This window comes from Aphelocoma coerulescens, chromosome 15 (genome assembly GCF_041296385.1).
Source record: "Aphelocoma coerulescens isolate FSJ_1873_10779 chromosome 15, UR_Acoe_1.0, whole genome shotgun sequence".
In the NCBI taxonomy this organism is placed as follows: domain Eukaryota; kingdom Metazoa; phylum Chordata; class Aves; order Passeriformes; family Corvidae; genus Aphelocoma; species Aphelocoma coerulescens.
This window is the reverse complement of record NC_091029.1, coordinates 6,074,084-6,098,141: the sequence shown is the minus strand read 5'-3', so window position 1 is coordinate 6,098,141 and position 24,058 is coordinate 6,074,084. Positions and strand designations below refer to the sequence as shown.

General features: G+C 41.1%; 1 protein-coding gene across 10 annotated transcripts in view; it reads left to right on the top strand.

The window, feature by feature from the left end:
* The window catches only part of GALNT9 (polypeptide N-acetylgalactosaminyltransferase 9), a 259,514-nt gene that overhangs the window by 216,587 nt on the left and 18,869 nt on the right, over nt 1–24,058 (top strand). For all 10 annotated transcript variants that reach the window (XM_069030886.1, XM_069030887.1, XM_069030888.1 and 7 more), the window contains one exon: nt 23,751–23,936. In XM_069030886.1, the coding sequence (XP_068886987.1) occupies nt 23,751–23,936 (186 nt within the window). The remainder of the gene's footprint in view (nt 1–23,750; nt 23,937–24,058) is intronic.

Below are 24,058 nucleotides of genomic sequence, written 5' to 3'. Positions count from 1 at the left end.
CCTTTGCTTCATCTGTTTTCTCCATTTGCCTGAGAGGACAGCGAGTACTTTGAGGTAGGAGCTGGTTCCCTTTCAATGTGTTTACAGTGCAATGATGCCCTCGTGTGATGCTGTACTGCCAGGAGTGATGGTGTGAACCAGTGCACCTTCTGAAAAGCAGAACAATTTGAGCTTGTGTTCTTCACAGTGACTCAAATCACCAAATGCTGCCTCTGCTTTGTTTCTTCTGAATGACTTGAAGGAGTTGCAAAAGCTCTGCCCAAACAGGATTGGACTTTGATAAGCTGGGTGGGTCGTGCTACTCCCCTCTGACTTCGTGGTGCTGGCTTTAAAAGCTCATCTAAGATGAAAGATCACAATCATTTTAAGCAACAGGTTCATGAGAGACACCTCCTTACATTACAGAAGTATTCCTGAGAAACAACATTTTTAATATTTGATTCTCATATTTTTTTTGCTATTGGAACTGCAGAACAATAAGGAACTGCTGACAAGTCAATTAGCTTTGTCTTCTGAAAAATTTCACAAAAGCTGGATTCTTTTGTAACATTGCCTTTCAGTAGATAGGCTGAGCAGGGCTGTATTTTGAATTCTGTCAGGCAAAACTCTTGTCAGTTTGTGGCAGTTTTCCTGCCAAAAAGCTTTTTCTTGCTCTGTTTTCTTTCAAACTTTTTTTTTTTTTTCAGGCAGCAAAATACTTTACCCACATTGCTACAGCCATTCCTTGTGGACTTTGCCACTCTGCTCTTTTGAAGCATCCTTCAGGTTATAGCAGAACAACAAGAAAGTTGGGTTGTTCCTAGGTTTTTCAGCCACAATTTTTGTTTAAATTCCTGTGTGGTGTCTTGTGGCATGCACTTGGCAGAGCCAGGAGACTGGATTCCCACTCATGTATTTATGTCTCTGTTTGCATTGTGATGTCACCCTGTAATGCCAAGATGTGTGACTGGATGAAAAGAGAGGGTATTCCATGGGATCTTTGTTTCTAAGTGCCAGGTACAAAGGTCTGTGGGTCCAAGGCTGGATTTCCAAGGTACTACAGTGGAAGAAAGAAACAGTGGTGGTAAAACAGACAGGGAGTCATGCATTCAATAGCTGAAACCACAGAAAGAGTGTTTCATTAGTTGACATATGTACATAGAAAAAGTAGGATGTTTTTGAGCTCAGAAACCTTCCTTCAATTTTATTTATCCCTAAACCACATGGTTATAACATCACTACAGCATCATTTTACAGCAGGGGTGAAACTTGTTTTGTATCATTCAGCTGAAGGAAATGAAATTGATGTTTTCTGTAAAATTTTACAGCCCTGGGCTGCTTTTAAGGAGCATAAACAGAAATATCAGATCTTGTCTTCCTGAATCCATTGCATATTTATCTGAGTTATGAAAAGCAGCTGGTAGAAGCATCAGTTCCATGGTGTGACAGGACTAAGGTGGTTATGAGAGAAGAAGGCACCTTGGTAGGAAGTGCTGATGTCCCTGTGACAGAGGGTTTAGCAGGCTGGTTCCCTCCTCAGCAGCAAGCCCTGACATGTGGTCTGATGTCCAATGCTGTCACTCTTGTGACTGCTAATTGCACTCAACAGGCTTCTTAACTGCTGCCTGTCAGTGCCCAAAATGTGTCTGGCACAAATGGGATCACCACGTCGCTGTTTTCTTGTGCTAAAGGCACTGTAAGGCTTTCAGAAAGTGAAAAGTAGAGCAGTGTCATGCACATACTCCATCTCCAGTACCTTCAGATCCTCACTTTAAAATTTCATAACTGACAAATGATGCTGCAGACATTTCAGCAAATACACTGTGTGGTTCTTAGAAGGGCTTTTATCATTTTAAAGCTGTGATGTTTCTTTCAGTTTTTCTCCTCTTCTCTTTCACTTTCACAAAGCAGATGCTTTATGTTTATAGGTTCAGATTCTGTATTTCAGCTGATGAAAATGTATTTTTTTTCTTTCTGTCTGAGTGCAAGAGTTGCCTGACAGTGTGCCAGTGCCACTAATCACCTCACTAATGGCACAGCCGAGCACTCCCAGTGCTTCTGTGTTTGCAGGTACATTTTCCACACCAACAGATGGGCCAGACTAATATAACTTGGAGCAAACTGTGAGTGCTCAAACCTCTACCCCAGGTGCTAAGGTTACCCAGGGGACCACCAGGCAGCTGGGGTGTAAATGCTTTGGTTCTTTCCAGGGTTGCAAAAAGGCAAGGGGAGCGGGACAGTAAACAATTTCTCCTTCAAGCTTCACTGAATTTACTCTCCTGGACCTACTACTGACTCTGGAAAAGAGTCAACTTTTCTCTCCCAGAAAATTTTTAATTTTACTTAGGGAAACACTGAAGAAAAGCAGAGGATCACCCTGATGCTAACCTTTGTATGGACAGGGCCTATTCTGTGGCTGAAAATGGCTGAAAAGGATGAAAGCTGTATGCACTGAAAAGTTCACTGTGTACAATGGTTTAAATTGCTGCCCTTAAAGATCAAAGGCTTAAAGAAGAACAATTTGCTTCATTCTTGGTGTAGATATCATCCATTACAGACATAAAATACTGGTTTGTCCTAATATGTGTCTTGATCAAATTGCTGGGAGTAGTACCCATTTCACAGATGACACTTCAGTTAGGGCACAATTATATTTAATGGTGTGTGCCCTTCCACTGCTGATGATCCACCTAACAGGAGTGTGCATGGTGTGCTGAAGGAGGGAGTAGCACAAAGGGGGTCACCCTGCTCAGCCAGCATCTTCTTGCTGTTGCTAAATTGGGAAATAACTGCAGGTGGCTAAAAAGAGATGCATTCATTGACTCTGAGGAGCCCCAAATCTGCCATATGCAAACTGAGGCATGTCAGTAATCAGGAATGTCTGGAGGACCCTCACTCTAAGTCAGCACAGAAAGTCCTACCAAATATGTGTGAGCAAATTGTCAGTATTTAAAAACTCCAGTGCTGTTTTGTTAGAAACAAAACAAAAAACCACCCCAGGGTCTTTTAATTGCTGTGTATTTTTTCAGCTTCTGATTCTCCTGTGTCTTCAACAGAAGGCAGTTTTATTTTCTGACCTTTACATGGAGAACACTGAGGTATGGGGTGTCTTATTCAAATACCCTGCTTTTGGCAGAACCAAGGATTCCAGCCAGCTCTGCTTCTCAGGCTTACAAAAATGCCCTACCAACAAGGTTATGCTGTCTTCGTACATATGTATACTATGCATAGTTAATACCCATGAAATCAGTACCTGAATTTTCCACAGTCCCTTTATCATCTCGAGACACCTTTTTTTCAGCTTCTTGCTTTGGAAAACACACTTTATTTTGGCTTCTTTCATAGCTCCTATTAGAAGTAGTCATGGTTTGATATTAATGTTTGCAGTGCTTTTGACACAGTGTAAAGCATGAATATCTGAAACCAGCTCTGCTTTGTATATTTTGTCAGCAGTTTAATGTCATTTCTCTTGCTGAGCAAGTGAATTTTTTCAGAATACAAAATGACTGTAATTTAAGGAAAAAAAGCTGCCTCCTGTGCAGCAACTTGGAGATGTGAAATATCAGAGAAGTGAAACAAGGCAGGATTGGAGGGGGGTTCCATTTGTTGATTAGTACATTTTTTGCTAACTTAGCCTGCTTTTGCTAAGCTCAACACTTTAAACAAAATTGTTCAAAACGTATCACATTTATCAAATACTGTTTGATTATTGTTACTTTGGTTGTTGGGTTGTTTTTTTTTCTTCCCCTGGTCAGACTCAGAATGTCCTTCAGTGATTAAATGCCATGTCTGAATAACAAATTAACCATGTTATCTACATAGTGAACTCAGAATTCATCAAAACAAATGATGAGGACTGTTACTTGTCATCTGAAATTGTGTAATCACAGCTCTGCTGCGTTGTGTTTTGATTAAGTGGAAGATGATTACAGAGATCTGTCTCGCAAAGATGCAAGAGCACCCAGGGCAGATTTAATTCCATTCCCATATAATAGAGGTTTCTGAGCACAGTTTTAACTTCCCACTCAGGTCAGGGAAAATGCTTAAAGCTGTGCATGTGTTTGAGGCTGTGCACCCATCTGTTCCTTCATTTTTCTTTTCCAAATGAAGAAATGGATGATGGAGCAGAAAATGGACAGGAGGGAACATGTGCAAATTTTGTTACCGTAGTATAAAGCACAGACTTCTGATACTCAGCCAAGACTGAGTATCTCAGGGTCACAGATTGGTTTCTTCAAGTTGTAGTATCCAGAGCTGGAGTGAAGAACCAGGGCTGGCATCTTCCAGTTTGGCTTAGATAACGTGGACTGCTGAATGAGTCTTTGAAGCAGTCAAAGGTTAGAATTGGAGCAGTTTTCTGTTCAGAATGAGGTCACTCAGAGGTCCCTACTTCTCTACAGTCATTATGACATTGAGAACTTTTTCTTCAAACCCTGAAAGTGTCAGCTGAGAAACTGAGAAATGAAGTTAAAGTCTATTATCTGTAGTGTTTCCCTGAAAGCATGTGATCACCCTCTACAATACTTCTCCATAAGATAAAAATAGTGTAGGAATTCCATTTTAAAGTTCATTTTATGTAAGGTAAGTTTAGAAATATGAAGGCTCTCACTACAAAGCTGAGCACAGCATCTGAACTACTCCAAGAGGTCCACAAGACAAACTGCAGAACTGCGCCACTAGTTTTGTTATTAGTTTGCTCTTTTGTTTTTTTAATTTGCTGAAATCAAAGAGGATTCCCAGGTCCAGTTGTGATAACAGATCAGGTGACAGGAGAGGATCACAAGAGCTGTTCTTATGGCCAGCAGCTGCCTTTAGTCCAGTACAGTTTCAGAGTAACTTCCCCACAGTCAGTGAGTCATTGTAAATTTACAACAGCCAAACTGAAAGTAGAGTTTAGTCTTGTTATAGGAACAGAGGGAAAAAGAGAAGGAAACAGAAGATATAGCCAGTATGTCAATGATAAATTGTAGGACACACTTCCTAGAGAGCATCCAGAGGAGCACACTGAGGCAGCTTTAAATGTAGAGAATGATGATGATCAACGTATGAGCGTTCTCTCAGGCAAGGAAGCTTTTTACTCTGTGGCTCTTGATGTTCTCTGGGAAATATTCCTTATGATTTTGTGAAAAGAGACAAATTGTTACACTGCATCAGACTAGGTACATAATGGAAAATTTTACTTGCACAAAAGACTCATATAATTCACTTATGGCTGGGGTACTTGTGAGTTATTGGGCTTTCAGATGTGAGAAATAACCCTCATAAGTCATTGCTGCTATTGTGACCCATCCTCTTTTCCTTTACACACAGTTTTTCTTCCTTACCCTTCTAGCTGGAGCATATTACAATTATTTGATTAGATCTGTTACATGCTGCTCTACAGAGCAAAATGATGAGACTGTTTTCCCAAGAGAACTTCTGTTTTCAAAAATGCCAGTTTCTTCCTGAGGTTACTTATGCTATTCTCAGTTTAAATGAAACCCAAAAATCATCTCTTCCCAGAATTTTGGTAGTCAAAGTCTGAGTACTCCAGAAAGTTCTTTCAAGATTAACTCTCATTTTTCACATACCAGCACTTTCAGGCTTCAGCTGAACTAGAAAGGTGAGAGGCTGTTTCTGTGCCTTTTCCAGCCTCTGGGAAAGCCAAGTCTGTGCCTTTGGGAAGTTCACCCAAAGCAAACCTGTCAGTGGGACAGAGACAGGAGCTCTCCTTGCCCCCTTACTGGACCTCAGTGCATTTTGACTTTCCCTCATCTGCAGTAGAACACTTCAGGGAGTTATGTCTGTTGTGACAAGGATTAGTAATTCTTTATTGATGAACACATTGCTGCAGCTTTGCCAAATCTGGCTGGGCAATCAGATTGTACCAGTTGGTTTTGTGAGGTCTCTGATGTCCTAAGTGTCAACACACACCCAAGGCTGCTGCTCACAGACACGGAGCTTTTCTCCCTCAAGCATTTTTGGCTTGATTTCATTAGCAAGAGGCACTACTTAGTGCCACTCTCTTCATAAAATCTATTAGGTATTGAATTTTTTTCTTGGGTATAAAATTGGTTTAGAACATTACATCCCAGGCTACTGTAGCTGTAAAGATTTCAGTGGAAATTCATGAGATTCATGGAAAATTAGAGACAGCAAGGCTTCCTAGGTAAATCAAAAAAAGGAAGACCCACCCACACGGTATGTACTGCCTGAGGAGATGAGTGCTAATGAGATAAGTGTGATGTACAGCTCTGTTATTAAAAATTACATAAGTTGGAAAGATAGCAGGTTCTTCAGTAGGTCTCCTCATGGGTGTTTTCAGGAGCACATTTACGTGCTCAGCTTGGAGTTAAGAGGAGCTTTAAGAGAAGCACTGCAGTGAGAAGGAGCGACAGCCTAAGCAGGTTGAGGTATTGGCGGTGAATTGTTAACAAGCCAAAAACCTACAAGGCACTTAACCAGGCATTTAATTTTAACTGTGTGAGTGGTCCTGCTCTAGTCAATGGAATAACACAGAGCTGTGCAGTTAGGCAAGCAGTCAAGTGCTTGGCTGGATCTGGAACTACAGGCAGTTGCAAATTGCTTTCCTGCCCTCAGTAAGGCCATTCTGCAGCAGCAGCCAAGGCAGGAAAGGATTTCCTAATGATCTCAAGGGATATAAAAGATAAGGAAAACTCACATTTTCCTCATGCCAGCAGGCAAAGGCAAAATGCAGTCTAATGGTTAAAAATAGAAAGCAGTTTGGAAGTAAGGTCCAAGTTGAGATAATCCACACAGGAATACAGGGAAAGTCGTGACATCCACCTTGGGACTGCCCTGCAGTCCCTGCCTCAGAGTCCCTGGCGGTCCTGTGCAGTCACCCTGTCAGGCTGGGAGGTGGCTTTGATCTGCTGGTTAGAGAGGGCAATTTGGGAGCACCTCACTTCACCTGCCTTCTTCCCAGTAACTCTGCTGCTAGCTTTTTTTGCTTTTTTTTTCCCAACCTAGCACCAGATGACGACTGTCCCAAGGGGTAGCTTAAAAATAAAGTTTCCACTTTTCTACTCAACAAAGACATTTACAGAACATTTGCTTCTGAGGTGTTGTCACACAGCGTGCTCAGTCCTGGCCATAGTTAGTCCTGTTTGGTAATAGCTGTTACTTGCTGCCTACTCTTGTGTTTATTAATATAAAACCGTGACTCTGCTGCTCACAAGTGCAGTAAGTTTGTTCTGCTTGATAACTTTTGGTTTGCTGCACATCCTTAGTCATGACAAGCAGAGGAAGAGGTTGTTCTTTTGTATCTTGGATTACCAGAAACTGATGCACTGGGCATTCATTATTTTTCAGCTTGTGAAGGAGTTGTTAATCTCCACCTGTGTCTCTTGCCCTGTAACTACAGTAATTGTAGCATGAGAAATTTGAGGAAAGAAATATTGTTTGAAGAAATTCTAATTCTACATCAAAGGATCATTAGGCTGAATTTAGCCCAGTCTAGGAAGCTTGCCTGATTAATTTTTAATACATAAAAGTTTTATATAATTTATAAACATTGGAGAAGTTTGCCAATTTTTGGACTTTCTTTTGAGATGTGGTATTTTCTTCCTCCTTAATGTTTTGTGAATTTGATACACAAGGTTAAATTCCTCAACTTCTATCAGGCTTCTTTAATTAAACTGGCTAACGAAGGGCCCAGATCCTGACCCAGCATCTTAGACAGAGAGCCCCATTATTTCTGTTTGAGTTTTTTGGTAGGTTTTAGAAGATGCCTGCTCTGACTGCAAAAACCCTCAAAGTGGTAGAGAATTTGCCACAGTGGGCCAGCAAGCTGTTCAATGTTTAATTATCTTTGTTGTTTAAAAAGCTCCCAATTTTTTCTGAAGTCAGAATTTCTCTAGCATTATCTACCAATTATTAGCTTTCATTATGTCCTCTTCTGCTACATTAAAGAGCTACAACCAGGAATTTCTTCCCATGCAGCTGCTTATTAAACTGTCTCTTGGACTTCTCTCAGAAAATAGATTGGGCTTCTTACATCTCACTCTATTGCACATTTTTGAGGTTTAAAACCACACTTCTGCTATTTAGGAGGAATGCTAGTGAAATACAATTAATTTGTCAGAGGAAGACAAGGACTTTTTCTTGGTCTGTTTGCACTATTTTGAGCAAGTTTGAGCACTTTGACAAGAGCAGACATGGGACAGGTTTACCTGCAGAGTTTTCTGGTGCTGTCTGGCTGCCCCTTTAGATGCCCTGCAGTGCCTCACAAGCAGCTCTGGGAACACTGGAAGCTCACAGACAGGCTGTGTATTCACTGGGGCCCTGTCCTGGCTCACCTGGGGCTGCCAGTGCTTCTCAGCTCCTGTCAGAGCACCAAGGGGGATTTCTCTTCAAAATGAGAAAGGTGAGAAAGACTGGGTTGAGCACTAATTTTGAAATACTGAGCAGAACTGATGTTTTCTAGCCAGAAATCCTGTAGAGATGTGCTACTGAGTAACAGCTCTCTGCCTGTTCCATGCAGAGCCCAGAGACTCACCATAGCTGGCTGTGGTAGGATGATTTTTTGGCTGAAGATTTCCAAAAATTGGGCAACCTGAGTTCATTTTTTCTGACTTCGCTGTTGTTTCAGATGTGACTTTGAAATAAGGCATTCTATTTTTGTATATTCAAATTTTTTTCCTATGGCAGATGGGAGGAAGTATTTGTTTCTGTCCATGTCCATCTTTCAGAGGAGGAAATGCTCCTGGTATTTCAAACTGCATGTGTAGCATCTGGATGTAATTGAGGCTTCCATAACTGCTGCCACATTAACAGCCACAGCACTGCTCTTTTAAAAACTGAAATTTACCCTTTAACAGGTCCATGCCAACATAAATTGTAGTTGGGCATTTTGTTTCCAGCAAAGCTACGAGAAATGTGGCCTCCTCTTCCTCTTCATTCTGAAACAGAGATTACCATTTGCTTAAACCTCAGTGCATGCTTAGCCTTCCCAAATCTTATTATCTAAGTGTTTAAACTAGACTGTATCGTTTTGAATTACGATTTACCCAATTTATGGAGCATTTGCACACCCAGCTCAAGCAGCAGGGATGGGGGAGTATGGAAGGCAGGGGGACTGAACCAGGACTGGCACAAACACCTCTGGGATAAAGCCCAGTCAAATCAACCAACCAACCTCTAGTTTAGCCTGAGCAATGGGACACAAGCAGCCACAAGGCCCTTTCTGCTGTTGTGGTACAGGGTACTTGAATTATTCTTTTCAACACAGCATCCTTCATGAAAAACTGGAACTGCTCAGGTCTCAGTTCAATCATAGAGCAGAGCCTGTTACCAGAGCTGGTTGGCAGAAGGTGACAGAAGCAGGGGAAATGGGGAAATGAAATAGTTGTTGCCATCACCTGACAGAGCAGATGATAAGGCTGGAATCCCTCTGAAAACGTGAGTGGTAGAAGCAGCAGAGCATGTAAACATTGACACAGGGCAACAGGGCAGGATTTTGATAGAGTGGACCCTGTAGTTAGAGCTAGTGAAGAAATCCCTGGGGGCCTTGACTGTGGTTATTGCTTTTGTCTTATTTTATCTCTGTAGAGGTATTAGCTGCTTGTGACAGCCTGACTCTGAGAGTAGATGGAAAGAGATTATTTAGAGACAAGAGGAAAGACAAGTGGGTTGTATTCCATGTTACTCACAGCAGACGTGCTCCAGGGCAAAATTAAATGAACTGCAAGTCCGGAAAAGTGCCTTCATAAAAATGATGTAAAGCTGTATTTTTTTTCAGATTTTGCCTACAGATGATAGGCAAAGCAATGCAGCCCCTGTAATTGTTCTGTTGGTTTGGGTTTTTTTAATCATCCATCCCATTTTACCAGAAAAGGGGTTTTTTTTTAACGGAATTGTATTTAGGTTGAATAGGAAAGACTCTTGATTATTTCTTTGGCAGCCCAGAATGTTTACAACAAAGGCTCCACAAATAAATAGTTGGATGACACCTGGAACTCAGTAAACGAAGAGCACTTGTGACCCAGCAGGGATAAAACACATCAGCCATGTGATGAAAGAATTACTTAACCCTGTGGCACTGTCTCTCTCAGTTCTTGGAAATTCAGACTTTAATTAAGCAAAGTAGCATTTAATGATTACAAAAAATTACTGGAGTAACAGAGGAGTTATTTTTATTTATTTATTTATTTTAGCCAAGCTGAGGTTGAAGTGGATATTCTGAAGTAAGAGTATGGGCACTGTCTGGGAACATAAAATGCTGTGGGTCACTATGTAAGCTCTGTATTTATTCTAATGCAGTATTTTTCTGGTCACATCTGACATGCTTTTAAGGTCAGTTTTGTGCTGATACAAGTGAAGAATGGTGATGAATGACTTAATTAGGTAAGCTCTGAAAAGGCAAAAGGTAAATGTTAATGCCTTCTTTGTAATCAGCTAATGATCTTTTTGTCTATAATGGGACATTAATTTGCCGAATAATTTGTCTGAGAAAGAATACAGATTTGGCAAGGAAATATATCTAAATTCATGTGTTGAGAAAGGAGAAGCCATTACATTACATCCTCAAAAAGGTTATTTTCAGATGTTGTTGAAACAAAATATTTTGCTGGATCTGAAGTGAACTTTCATTCCATACTTTGAGTTGTCAAACACCTTGAAATGCCAAGCACAATTTTGGTTCAGTTTGAAACCGTATCTGTATCTCTATATATTTGACTTCTAGAAATCTCTTGCAAACAAAGAACATCACTTATTTGCTCAGCACTTTTATAATATGGGACACTATCTTCCCAATAAGCTGAAGCTAATATTTGCAGAGTTCAATTGTGAGGACACTTTTAGCTCTTGGGAGAAATACTGCCAAATTCGTGTGTGTGTTTTCACATCCTTATGCTAGATGGAATGTGGCCTAGGTAATTTAAAGAATAAAAACATGCCTAGCAAAGACTTTTACATGTCACCATTGATAAACTTCTGTTGGTTTCATTATGCAACACAACAAACAACCGAAAAGAAAATCCGCCAAACAAAAGAATTTGTCAACTAAAGCAAACCCTAATCTAAGTCTTAGTAAATGGGAATAACTGGTCTTGAAGAAATGAAATGAAAAGAGCCAGTAAAAGGCTGTGTCTGGTGATACACCTCACTTCAAATTTCCCTGGAGAGGCAACAAATCTACAGATGTGACAGCCTACTTTGCAGTCCTGGAATGTGGAGATTCTTTAGGGAGCTGTCCATCAAAATCACAAACAGCCTTTTTCTTTCGTGTTTAACCCAAATTGCATCCCCTTACCAGCTCTTTAGGTGGTGTACAAAATAGCTTAGTTTGTCAGTCACTTCACAGCCTGTGATTAATGATAATATCTGTCCATTAATAGCAGCAATAAAGCATTTAAGCAGAGTGAATCACTAGGACATAATAGCACTTTCTTCTCTAAAAGTTCTTTTTCTCTGCCATTTTGAGTTTCTCTGAGGTATCCAAAGACCATTCCAGACATCTGCTGTCTGATAGTCAGAAAGGTAAAGTCAAAGAATGTTGTAACAGACTCACCAGAGGGGGGGGGTTGCATCTTTTCAAGTTCTTTTTGCAGCTCAGATAGCTGCCAAGGCTGGTGGTGCCTGGGTGAGAGTTCACTGTAGGCAGAGGCATTTTTCAAGCCTCAGACATGTTTCAAATATCCTATTCCAGTCGTTTATGGGCATTGCCCGTCCTTTGGCATCTTCCCATAGCTCTGGGAGGAGAATATTAATCACAGGTTTGCCATCCCAAGTAAATAAGCATTCCCAGGGAAAGCCATGCTTACACACATCTTATGTTTATCAAGGATTTGGCACTTACTGTGTAAACCAGGACATCAGCTGAATTCAGTAATCATGTGGCATTTTAGTGTGCAGGCACTCCAGCTGAACTTGTCCATTATAAGCAGGTGATGATTTGTGAGGTTTTTAAGTGCAAGTTGCAGGTTTAGTTTGCTGCTTTAGAATGGGAGTATGGGAAGGGCTGCCTGGAATTACTGTAATGATTTGTTAATATTGGAATTACTGCAATGGTTTGTTAACACTTCTGCTGACAAACTGATCTTTTTCTTATCGCTCACCTCAGATATTTTATTAATTATCTCCTAGAGATCAGTTTTGATTTACTAAAATATGACTATTGATCTAGTATCGATATCCAACAGAGACTGACAAAGACTCTCTGACAGTTTAGAGTTAGAAAGTGCATGTTTATTTGGTGCCAGGCACTGCGTGGGATAGCTCCCTAAGATGCAGGGCCCTGATCCAAGCAAACACAAAGCTTTTTATATACAAAAATTATGAATATCTAAAATACAAATGCATATTCATGGCGTTAACACCTCCCATTCTCCGCTTCGTATGGAAATGAGCTTAAATGTCATTCAGCATGCATAGTGTGTGTCCTGAATGGAGTCACTGGTCTTGAATTGGGTCAGTGGTCCCAAATAGATGAACTAAGCTCCTCTCCTTCATTTTGACCTTTTTGCCTCTCTGAACTTTAACAATCTTAATTACTTTAGTGACCTCCAAATTTCCTCTTCCGTGACTTTTGAAGGGGTTCCCACCAAGGGAGGAAATTGGGAATTGTCCTTGTTCCCTACACCAACTTATCAATATTTCTGTTCCTCGTTCTAAGCACAGCTAAACAAACATACAAATGGCAGATCATCAGTTATTCCATAATCAATTACTAACATCTTGAAAACTGTTTCAGGTCCAGCTCTCTGAACTATTTTAATTAACTCTAGCTGGGCCTGAATTCCTTCCTATTCTAACTAATTTCAACACAGCTAGCCTATAACTAAAATCTTTGTTTCTTTTTAATCTATGTTTCAGTTTTCAGTGTAAATTCTAGCTCCAGTTTGAGTTTTGCTGTTCAGGGCACAGGAGAGAATGCTTTACTGTGGTGTCACTAGACTGGCTGGGCTCTGTGCACATGAGGGATGAGTTCACACTATTCCTTACAGCAGGATTACCTCTGCTGTACACTTAAAGCACTAAGACATGGCAAGATTTATAGAACTGTTAAGGAAGAGCTATCAGGTAGATCTCCTGGATGATAATATTCATCGTTCTGCGTTCGTACAACCGCTCCCTCGGGAAGGTCACAGAGGAGGAACAAGATGGAATTAATGCTTTGAAAAACAGGAGTGCCCCTCCTCATCCTCAGTCTGTCTGCAGGTCACAGCTGCCAGGTGAGAGTTTAAAGAGCAGTAACAAGAGATGGAAACAGCCACAGCACGCTGAGTGCCAAACATCCAGCATGAGGACAGTGGTTTTGCTCACTTCTGCCATTTTTCCTATTTATGCCTTGCTTTATTTCCTTTTTTTTTTTTTTTCTGTCAGCACTGCCCTGGAGATTGTTATGGAGCAGGGCTGTGGAGAACTCACACCTCTCATCTTGTGTGTCTTCCATAGAGGTCCTGGTGAGCATCTCTACTGGTGAGGCTTCTCTGCTGCCTGGATGCCTCAGGTGCCAAGGCTTGAACAAATCAAACTTTTTGTGCTTCAGCCACCAAGAAGCCAAGTGACAAACGTGCCTCATCTGTGATGGCTTTGTAACGTGGCCTCTAAGCTCTGTGTGACCACCCATGGTCCTGCTGTGTGCCCCTAACACCGAGTTCTTGGGACTTCTTGTAACCATGTTCAAAGCTGAATTTAAGCTGACACACCAGATGTTTTCGTGGGCTAAAATATTAGTAATTGATCTGAATTTGTAGTGTTCCTGCCTTGGAAGAAGCTTTTACTTTAATAGGATTTTTTTTTTTTTTTTTTTTTTTTTGGAAATGTTATTCTAAGTAGATCAGCATGCTGAAATTTGCATCGTAAAAGATTGTTTTGGAACAAAGCAGGATCTAATGAGCATATAGTAAATCCCTTGGCTCTGCAGCACAACCACAATAAGCATAATAGCTCTCACTGAATGAATCCCTTGCAGCCTAAAAGCTTTTTTCTTTAAAATGAAATAGCAACCTTGCAGGATTTAGTGTAGACAATATGCAAAGATCATTTAAGGGTCTGCTGTGGAAAGAGGAAACAAATGAGGATGACTCCACTTAGGGTCCTTTGAACAGACCCTTTGTGATCACTTCATTAGTCAGTCTGTTTCAATATTTTCTTATTCAAGAATGACTTTATTCTAATTGAAGCATCAATAAATCCCGCTCTTTATTCTTCCTCCCTGTGGTTTCAGCTAAAATGTCAGGAAGCATTTTATCATTTTTCAGCCTCCTTACTGAAGGCTGAGCACACAGTAAGTATTATTTCATTAGCAAAAGGCTGAAAGTGTGAACTACTGGTATTGCACAAGAAAGCTGAGAACTCACTTTGAGGGGAAAAAAAAAGTTTAACAACTTTTACTTTTTACTTCTACCCTGGCTTAGCTTAGGTAACAACTGAAGGGAGAAGCTGTTGGAGGGTTAGTGTTGTGCTCTGCAAGAGATTTCTGTGGTCATGTGAACCCCTGTATGTCAAGGAAGGCACCCCTGCTCTGACCTAAGGTATCCCCGCTGATCTGCCCCTGGCATCTGACAGAGATTAAATGTGGTTTGGAGATGGCTGCTGTGCTCAGCTGATCTAATCTTGAGCCTCTTTTAAGCATTTTCTGTGGGCTGGACTGTGTTCCAGAAGCAGCTGCTGAGCTGACCAGGCAGCATTGCCTGGTGGTTTGGTGCAGGTTAATAAAGCACTGTCTGGCAAAAGGGGTATTTTCCTAAGAACTTAAATGTTGCAGGAGCTCAGCTGCAGATTTTCTCATGTAAGCTTAGTGTACATAAAGCTTTATCCCTTGCTGGGCTTTGAATTTAAAGGGAGATTTTCTCTATGGTCCATTGGGATAAGGGAGGAGAAACAACCTAAAGCAATCACATGAAAGAGATGTGAGGAACAGGAATAAAAGGCTGGTCTTTAATGCTGTTCAATATATCCCATACAGATTGTATTTTTCCAAGGCCAATTTGTTGAATTTTAACAGTTACAGTACAAACAGTATCTGTGCTGTCATATTTACAGAAATGACTGACAGTGATTCTGTTGGTTTGGGAAAAAGTTGAGTAAATTTGTAAGAAAGCAGAAAATTATTCTCATCAAATCCATTCTTAAAGAATATGTTATGAGAAGCATCTGCCTGGGACAATTAGCAAACTACATTAGAGATACCAAATTTCATTTACTTTAGAGAGGAAAAGTTATTTGTGCTTGCAAAACACAACATACATGGTATTAGACCAGAAGAAATCTGCAGCCTCTTTCAGACTTGAGGAGAATTCAGAGAAAAATAAAGTTATTATCTCTAATCTATGAAGTTTGAGGGTTTGCCTCAAGCCAGTCTCTTTCCTGTGCCTGTCATTTACATGATTGGAGCTGTTAACATCTCTTGGAGCATTTTGAGATGCCAACATTCATTAATTTGCTAAGAAAAGCAAGCCTTTGAAAATTAAAGTCTTGCACTTAGTCTATCCTGTTTCCCTTCTCCCATTCCTCACTGCTTCCTCGCCCATCAGACCCTGCTGACCTCCCTGAGCAGTGATGCCAGGGAGGCTGGAGTAGGGGGGATTTGTCCAGCATCCCTGCACTGACTGAACTCCCCTGAAGAATTCCTGAACCACCACCACCTTTTGGAGTCTGGGATATTTTATTCTTTGCCATTTGAAGTCTGTGTGTAAAGCCCAGCAGTGTGGCAAAGGGCATCCTGCCTGTGCAGGGTCAGGCTGCTCTTCTTGCTCTGAAGGGTTTTTGCAATTTCCATCTCCCATCAGCAAGACATTTCAGAGAGTCTGGAATTTTCCTTGCAGAAGGGAGATCTGCTTCCCACATCAAATCATCAGCTTCTTCCCCAGACATGCTTTTTTCAAAGGTGCATTACCCTTTGTAAATGTTGTGCAAAATAGGAGTTTATGGAGATCGGATTAGTGGTTAAAGCATATGGGGCATTTTTAATATCAATTTAAATCCTATCTCCTCCCTTGCATGGCAGCCAGTCTATTAATTTATCAACCCTGCTTCTTTACACACAAAGTTTATCTTTACAGCAAGATAGCAGCTGCTGAGTGTGAGTTTCTCTTGAACGTGTTTCAATTTCTTCATGCTTATCTATTTCCTTCTGGAAAAGGGTTAACAGAAGGGTTTTATCTTCTTGCTGTTGTCACATCTGAGATCTTAACTGGCTTGAGGTTCTGCGTAACCTCTAAGAAACCTGTGAAGGACAGCCTCTAAATTTGGCAGTGAAGAGCCACCAGACAAATATAAAACATGCATGTGTTGAGTGTTTCATTGCAAGAATGTTATTGTTCCACTGACTTTTTTTTTTTTTTTCTGAAAGCAATTCTTCTGTAAATACCAGAATACCCCAAGGGATCAAAGCTAAAAGGTCAAACTAACAAAGTATTAGAAAAAAAAAGCTAAATTCTAACAAATTTTGAAGGCTAATCAAGTACCTATGTAAAAGTTGGTTTACTTTTCTATAAAGAAAAGGTATTATTTTGAGTCTGCTGTGAAATTCACATTAAATTACTCTACAGAAGGATCTTGCAGCACACCTTTGAACTGTATTGTAATAGTTCTAGGAAAAGCAGCAAGCTTCCAAGTATTCCTCACTGGGACAATTGAAATATTGATAAAAATAATAATCATAAAGCCATAATACTAGAGCCAAACACATCCTGACTACTTGTATGGCTACATCTAATCTATCCTCCCTATCTCTGCTTCTCTCTTCAAATTAAGTTATTGCTGTTTGAGCCAGGAAGAAAACACGAGGAGAGCCCCAGGTGAAATTCAACACTCCAAAATCATCAGTCCAAAAACATTGCTTTGTGTTCCCAGCCTTCCAGGGCAGCAAGAGTAAGGGATGGTATTGACACACTTAGGATACGAAGACTCCTAACAACAGAATTAGCTTTCATATTTGAGCTAATAATTTGCCACACTCCCTCTACATCTGCTGTGAGCAGATTATCTGCAGACTGCTTTGAGCAGGAGTTGAGAGCAAAAAGGAAGGATTGTCACTAAGTCAATGTCAGGATCAGTCGACCAAGGACCCTTTTGGGTCCTGAAATTTGAAGGCATAGGTCAGAAGTTTATCCTGAAACCTCTGACAAAACAAAGATCTGTGGATCTTGAGATGTGATTTCTTCCTTTTTTCCAGTCTCTTTTTGGCAGCTAAAAGTCTTTCTGATGTAAGCTGGTTTGTCCCAGCGTGGAAAGATTTTTGCTCCATAAGTGCACCATTAAATAGCACAGGCTATTTTGAGAAATGACAGTTGAGACTTATTTAAACCATAATTATGGCTGCCTTTAAAGAAGATGATAAAAATGCAGTTGATGAACAAAACGAGACCATGTGATTAATTTTTCCATATGATGTGTTTGATTATGACAGCTCCCCAGTCTCTAACAGCTTCCTATGTGAAAAAAACAGAGAGAGAGCACTTCATCTAGCACAGCTGATTAAATATGACTATCTAGGCAGCTCTGAGAATATGTGGAAGAGAAAATATCCATAAAACTCCATTACACAACAAGAAAATGTCAGGCTATAAATTACTTTGGAAAATCAGCTTTCAGAGAACTACGTAAATTGTCAATATCAGAGATGAAAGAACACTAAGTGTGCTATATTCATGTTAATTTTTTGTTTCTAGTGTGGGCACTAGAAGAGTTGGCACATCCCTTAAGGGCTGGAGGATAAGTACAGAACTCCCATGTTTCAGATGGGAAAGGATTTTGTTGTCATCTTTCAAATATACTTTGAAGAATGGCTTCTGATTCAGACCTTGTTGGTTCATGGCTGAGTGGAGAGAGAAACTGAAACTACAGCATCCTCTTCCTGTGCAGGTTTTTAAGAATTAAGAATTACCTTCCTGTTTGACTTCACCAGAGTAGGAATTTTCCTGTACCTGCAGTACACATGGATTTTATTCTACACTGTGGTGTTCAAGGGGCTGAAGAGGGCTCAGTGGTGCCTGCTGTTGAGAATTTACTACATGTCCTCCTGCCCTTCAGGTATCACAACTTCTGTCAGAAATCAGACTTTTGTCACCTCAAGGAACCATAATTTGATCCCTCTGTCAGATCCAGCTGATAAATTAAACAAAAAATATTTCTTTTGAACACTCTCCACTTTGGCAAAATTTCTAAATGGGAACAAATACCTGGTTTTAATGTTGTCAGAAGATTGTGTTGTTCTATTTTTGCAACAAAGCTTTGTGTTTTCAGTTTAAACTGACCTTTCAGATTGAAATATATATATATAATCTTACATTAAAAAAGCTTTTAACACCAAGCAGATATTCTGAAAATCATCAGTTACTCAGTTTCAGAAAAACCTTTGTGGGAAACACAGGTGGAGGTAACAAAGAGCTTGTGTTTCAACTGATTGAAAACATTTAAAATTGATGTTATTCTTGAAAATTTAGGTCAACAAAATTTCTGAAACGTGGAGATTCTTTCATCATAGAAAACTCTTTTCTAATCCTGCTGTAGGGGTGTGTAGGCAGTCTAGAAGACATCCATTTCTGATAGGCTTTGCCTTGAAAATCAAAGAAAACCTGAGATCCCTGACTTTTAAGAATTCCCACGCTGGAATATCATGAAACAGGGATATCTGAGCTGCTTTAAAAACTCCTCCATCTCTTCTGCTGTCTTCACTCGGAAAAGAAAGTTTGAAATCTGAAAGGCTACTTCTGTGGAGTGCTGCTCAGGTGGAGTAGAGAACTGCTCCATAAAACCTCAGAGCCCTGCTCCAGCACAAGGGTTTTGTTTGTTTTGTGGATGTGCTGAACATCCACATCTGAAGTGCTGCTGCTGGCAGGGCTGTGGCACAAGTGCCAGGTGACATCCTCTGCTGGGTGTATCAGAAATGAGGGGCCCTGCTGCCACATGTGTGTTCTGAAGCTGGTTCCTTCCATTTTCTTACTGCTGGAAGAAGCAGACTGTGATTATTCCACTCAGGAAAGGCCCACTGAAATATCCACAAGTTCTTGGAAGGAGATAAAGCACAAAGCTGCTACAACACCCATGCACGTTGTGCAGTGACACCTCCAGAGAGATTGCCAACTATGAAAAATGGGCTCAAAGCCTCAGGGTACTGAAAATTTCATTAATTGCTCGGTGTTCTGTATCAGTAGAGAAGCTGGACTAACCCCAGCTTTACCAGAAAAGTCAGCAGGTTTTGAAAGAGATGGAAACCAACACGTTGCAAATGCCTGGGTCACTCTCCACTGGAGTTGATTTGTCATCTATAAACTTGTGATGTTGAGAGGAATGGATGGAACTGGTGTGTCTATGAAGAGGGTGTGAAAGTGTTAGCAAAGGGTGGTTATTTGGAAGCAAATCCCACACACACTGAAGTGTCCTTTCCACTATTACATGTTCTGGGATACCTCATCTCTCCAGCTGCTTAAATCAAAGGTGTGTTTGATGGAAAAAATAGTTGTAACAGAGAATCTGAGGCTTTTCTTTTTCTCTCTCACTGAACACCAGGGTGTTTAAACTGCAAAATTCACAGCAAGATACAAAGTTCTTAAGGATCACAATCTTTACTTCCAGTCTAAGTTTTCAAAGTTAAAACTGTCTTCCCAGCTTTTCCTTCACACTGTGGTGCCATTTTTACTTTTACCTATTGATTTTGCTTTTAGTGAGATCATCTGCACCAAATTAAATAACCCTGTGCAGTCACTTCAGTGTACAAAATAATGTGATATTCAATTTACAGAGCACCAAGTCCATGGAGAGGGAAGAGCCCTCTCTATAATCAGCAAGAGCCTCTTGGGAGCTGCAGCCACTCTCTTGCCAATGGCAAATATTAAATCCCAGGAATAATACAAAAAATACTAAAAATGGCAAATATTAAATCCCAGGATATTTCTGAGCTCTGACATTTGCTCTGCAGGACATGATGCTGTTGGAAACAGGTCTCACCTGCAGAGCAGGAGACCACATCAGCAATGTTCTCTCTATATGCATTTAGAAATGGATTAGCCCAGCAGCCTGGCTAGCTCTGCTTCCTACTCAGTGGTGGCCAGGCTTGTTTAACTCCTTTTAACTTTAATTTTTTTAAAATCCTGATAAAGGTGGTAGTTTCAACCTTCAGCAGAAAGTACTTCTGGGAAAATGCGTTTCCTCGGAAAACTTGTTACTGTTTGGCAAGAATTAAAGCTTGGCACCTTATTAGCCTTTCTAAATAATGTACCCAAGCTGCCTTCAGGGAACTTTGCTGATGCACAGTTGAGGCCATGGCAGACAAGACACGGCCTCACCTCAGATTTTCTCTGATGCATGGGATGTGATGTCCAGCTGGCTGCTGCATAAATAAACACTTGCCTGTAGGACAGCCACACCTCAGGTGCACAGGAATAGCTAATAATTAGTGTCAGTAAATCATTATACTGCAAGCCACAAACATTATCACTCAGTTTGTAATTTACTCCTGATGTGGGTACTTCTTCTTCTCAATACTTAATATGTCTGTTTATAGAAAAGTTGATTGAGATAATTAGCAGTAAAAATGCTAAGGTAACACGGCTATGGTAACATTTAAATTGCTATCAATTTTGTTTATAGCAGCCTAAAGAGCAGTGCTGAAATTAGAAATTAGCTACAATTAGCAAATAAATTGAGTGTCTCTTGGAATTACTTGATCGTGTCTTAAAACGTTGCACAGTGTGATGCTCAGAGAGGCAAAGCTGAGTCCCTGGGCTGCTCAGCTGCACCAAGTCAAGGAGCACACACTTTGCTTTGCTGCTGCTCCTGGCCTTCCATGGAGCCTGGGCTGTTGCCTCGCAGTACAGGTTTGAGGAGTGCATGCAGTGAAGCCAAAAAAAAATTTTTCTCTAAGAGATTTGTCTCTCCATGGGGAAAAAGAAGGCAGAGTGGGATTTTCAGTGATGTGCACCCTTGTGAGGAGCAGCTCAGAGACTGAACACTTCCACCTTCTCAGTAAATGAACCTTGAGACACACATTTAATGTTGGAAGCTCCATTTGAGAGGAATAACTTGGGCTGGAAATGTGTTGTTATCCCAGAAGATAAGGCATAGATAGGGAAGTCAGTTTTCTTTGATTGCCTGAAATGTGTCGCTTTGGAGGGCCTTAGGCAACATTTTATGCTCACAGTTAGAAATAGTTTGCTTCCCCCAGTAAGGTATTTTAAGGATCCTGCTTGATAAGTGCTTTACAGAGGCATGTAATTATTTTCCTGGCATAATTTCATAGTTTGATGTGGAAAGAAATGTGTTGTCTGCTACTGTTAAAATGGGTCATTAAGTACAGTTTAGAGAATGAAAAGAGGAGGGGAATCAACCAGTTTCAGGATCAGCCACTGACTCACCTCTCTCTTACCTGACTCATACAAGAAAACCTTCCTTATTCTTTCACCCTTTGTTAGAAGCAGACAGGCAATGGTTTTCTGCATCACAATGTGCCTTTCAGCTCTGTGTCCAGAGAGGAGAAGGTGCTGCTGAACCTCCCATCCTCCTCCTTCAAGCCCAAGTCTTGAGTACTCATCCAAATCTCACATGATGGCTCTTAACTGCTGGGATCTTGCCCAGTTTTGGATGCACATATTTGATTATACTACAGAAACTCTTCTATTTAGTGAAAGTTTAAGTAATTATTGGAAGGGAAGGAGAGAAGATCTTCACTCTGTTCTTAGCCATGTGCTGAAAGGGTATGGGGATACTGAGTCATGTCTGTGCTCCACTGAACAGCAACTAATCTTCATGAAGTAAAACAGGAGACCTTGTTTGGCCTGGAAAGAAATGACCCACAGCTGAGCAGCTGTGACATTTGTCTGGGATGTGGAGAGATAGTGGCACGATGATGTACACCTGGTGATCCACAACCATCTGACTCCTTGCCCCCTGTGCTCTGCATCCAGTTCTCTTTCTCTGGGGTTGGAAATCCCATCCTTATCCAGGGAAACATCCCCTGCTCGTGGTAAAAGTTACATATTCCCAGAAAAAAAAAAGTTGTCTGGGGTAAATTCTAACATCTTGTAAGGAAGAAAAGTTTCCTTGAGTATTTCCTGGCTGTTCCCTTCCTTCCTTCCACGTCTTCAGCAGATGTTGCCTCTTTAAAGAACAAAATGGGGCTGAGGGGAAGGGTAAGAAGTGACTGAATGTCAGTGGAAAGCAGTCCAAGGGATTAGGGATGGGGCAATCACACCACAGCCAGACCCACGCTGAGAGCTGAGCACCAGGATCCGACAGGGTGTGAGTTATCTGGCCTGAGGCTGCTGCTGCCTTTTTTTGTTGTGTCTCCTTCAAAGCCAGGTGTCTGTGTTCCCTGTGGATTTCATCTGTGGGGAATTTATAACTGATAAATAACTGTTTGTGTTGAATTTACAGATGAGCTAAACTGTTTTCTTTAATGTTGCAGTTTAATACCTTTTCCTTTTCAGGTTTTTGTGAGCACTGGCATTCGAAGGAAATAAATCTGTCACTCAGATAATGTACTTGCCCTTGGTACCAAAATACATAAATAAGAGTTACAAGGTCATTAGGCACATCAGTAGAAAGAAAAATGTGCTGTGCATGAAATAGCTGACTTCCAAGCTGGGTTGGGCAAACAGCAGTATACTAAAGTGTACTGCTCATTTCTCCTTCTGATCGTGAAAATCAATTAATTCCTTTCTTTTTTCTCTTTTTTTTTTTTTTTTTGGTAGCAGTTCCCCTTTGCACTGGAAACCCTCAGCACCTGTCAGTCCAAATTTATGAGCAGTATGTTTTGCAGTGTATTCCATTTATCAAATGTAAATTCCAGTGGCCAGTGATTTACTACAGAACTGTTTGGAAAGCAGCAAGTAAATATTACCTAACAAAGTATTAAATAAATAAATTAAAAAAAAGCCAGAGCCGAGGAGATCTTATTTGCCACCTCCCAAGCACTTCATCTTTATCCTTGAGAAGGCAGGTTAGGTGGAGAACTGCCCCAGTATGGTTCTGGAATGCATCTTCTATGGAAATGTACTTTTATTCTAAGTAAAAGGCAACCTTGAAAAGTACTGAATTATTGTTTATATTTTAATATCTTTTATTTACTTCAGCTAGACTCTGCTACTTGGTGCAGACCTGAGGGAGCTGAATCCATAAGCCTCACTCACTCTGCGTCACTCCAGATCTCACTGATGCAAAGAGACAAGTCCTCATTGTCCCCTGCTGTGGAGTTCAGACAGTAAATAACCAACAGGGAGAAAATTGCACAGTGTGGGTGCAGTGGTATCTGGGCAGGCTGGCTGATACAGTCTCCACTCAGCCCCTTTTATCCCTCTTCATCAGCTCAGGGGTAGAGAGATACGATGATGAAAGGTCTGGAGCTCCTCTCCTGTGGAGACAGTCTGAGAGAGTTGGGGGTGTTTAGTCTGGAGAAGAGAAGGCTCTGGGGTGACCTTAGAGCCCTTTCTGGTACCCCGTTCATGTGTCAAACACAGACAGATGATACAGCTGATTTCTGTTGAAGTTTCAGTAACAAACACTGAAAAAAACCAGCATCCAGGGCAGAGGTTACCCCCTCACAATATGTTCTCTGCCTAGTGGTCCTAAGAACAGGGATATTATGGTGAAGGACTTGGCTCTTTATGGCTTCTACACTTACATACCTAATGCAGCCATCTGCATTCCCCTCCGACTCATCTGCAACGCACAGAGAGAGGTAAATTGGGCGATCCTTTTGAACTGTTCAATAGCCCTCGCCTCCAAACCGCAAACACTCTACACACAGCATCTGAGAAGAAGCACTTGTATTGCCTCAAAACGGGACCAAAAGGCCATGTGGTTGTTTTCTGTGCCTCCCCCAGGTGTGGCAGTGCGGGGGCAGCATGGAGGTGCTGCCCTGCTCCCGCGTGGCGCACATCGAGCGCACCAAGAAGCCCTACAACAACGACATCGACTACTATGCAAAGCGCAACGCCCTGCGCGCCGCCGAGGTCTGGATGGATGACTTCAAGTCACACGTTTACATGGCCTGGAACATCCCCATGGCAGTAAGTACAGGTCCCACTCTGTCCTGAACAGGGGCAGAAGCACGGATGGCTGTTCCTAATTAGCTCTTCGAGGTGAAAGGTGGTACTACAGCAGCATAAAGTGGGCTAAGCTCAGGGAAAGT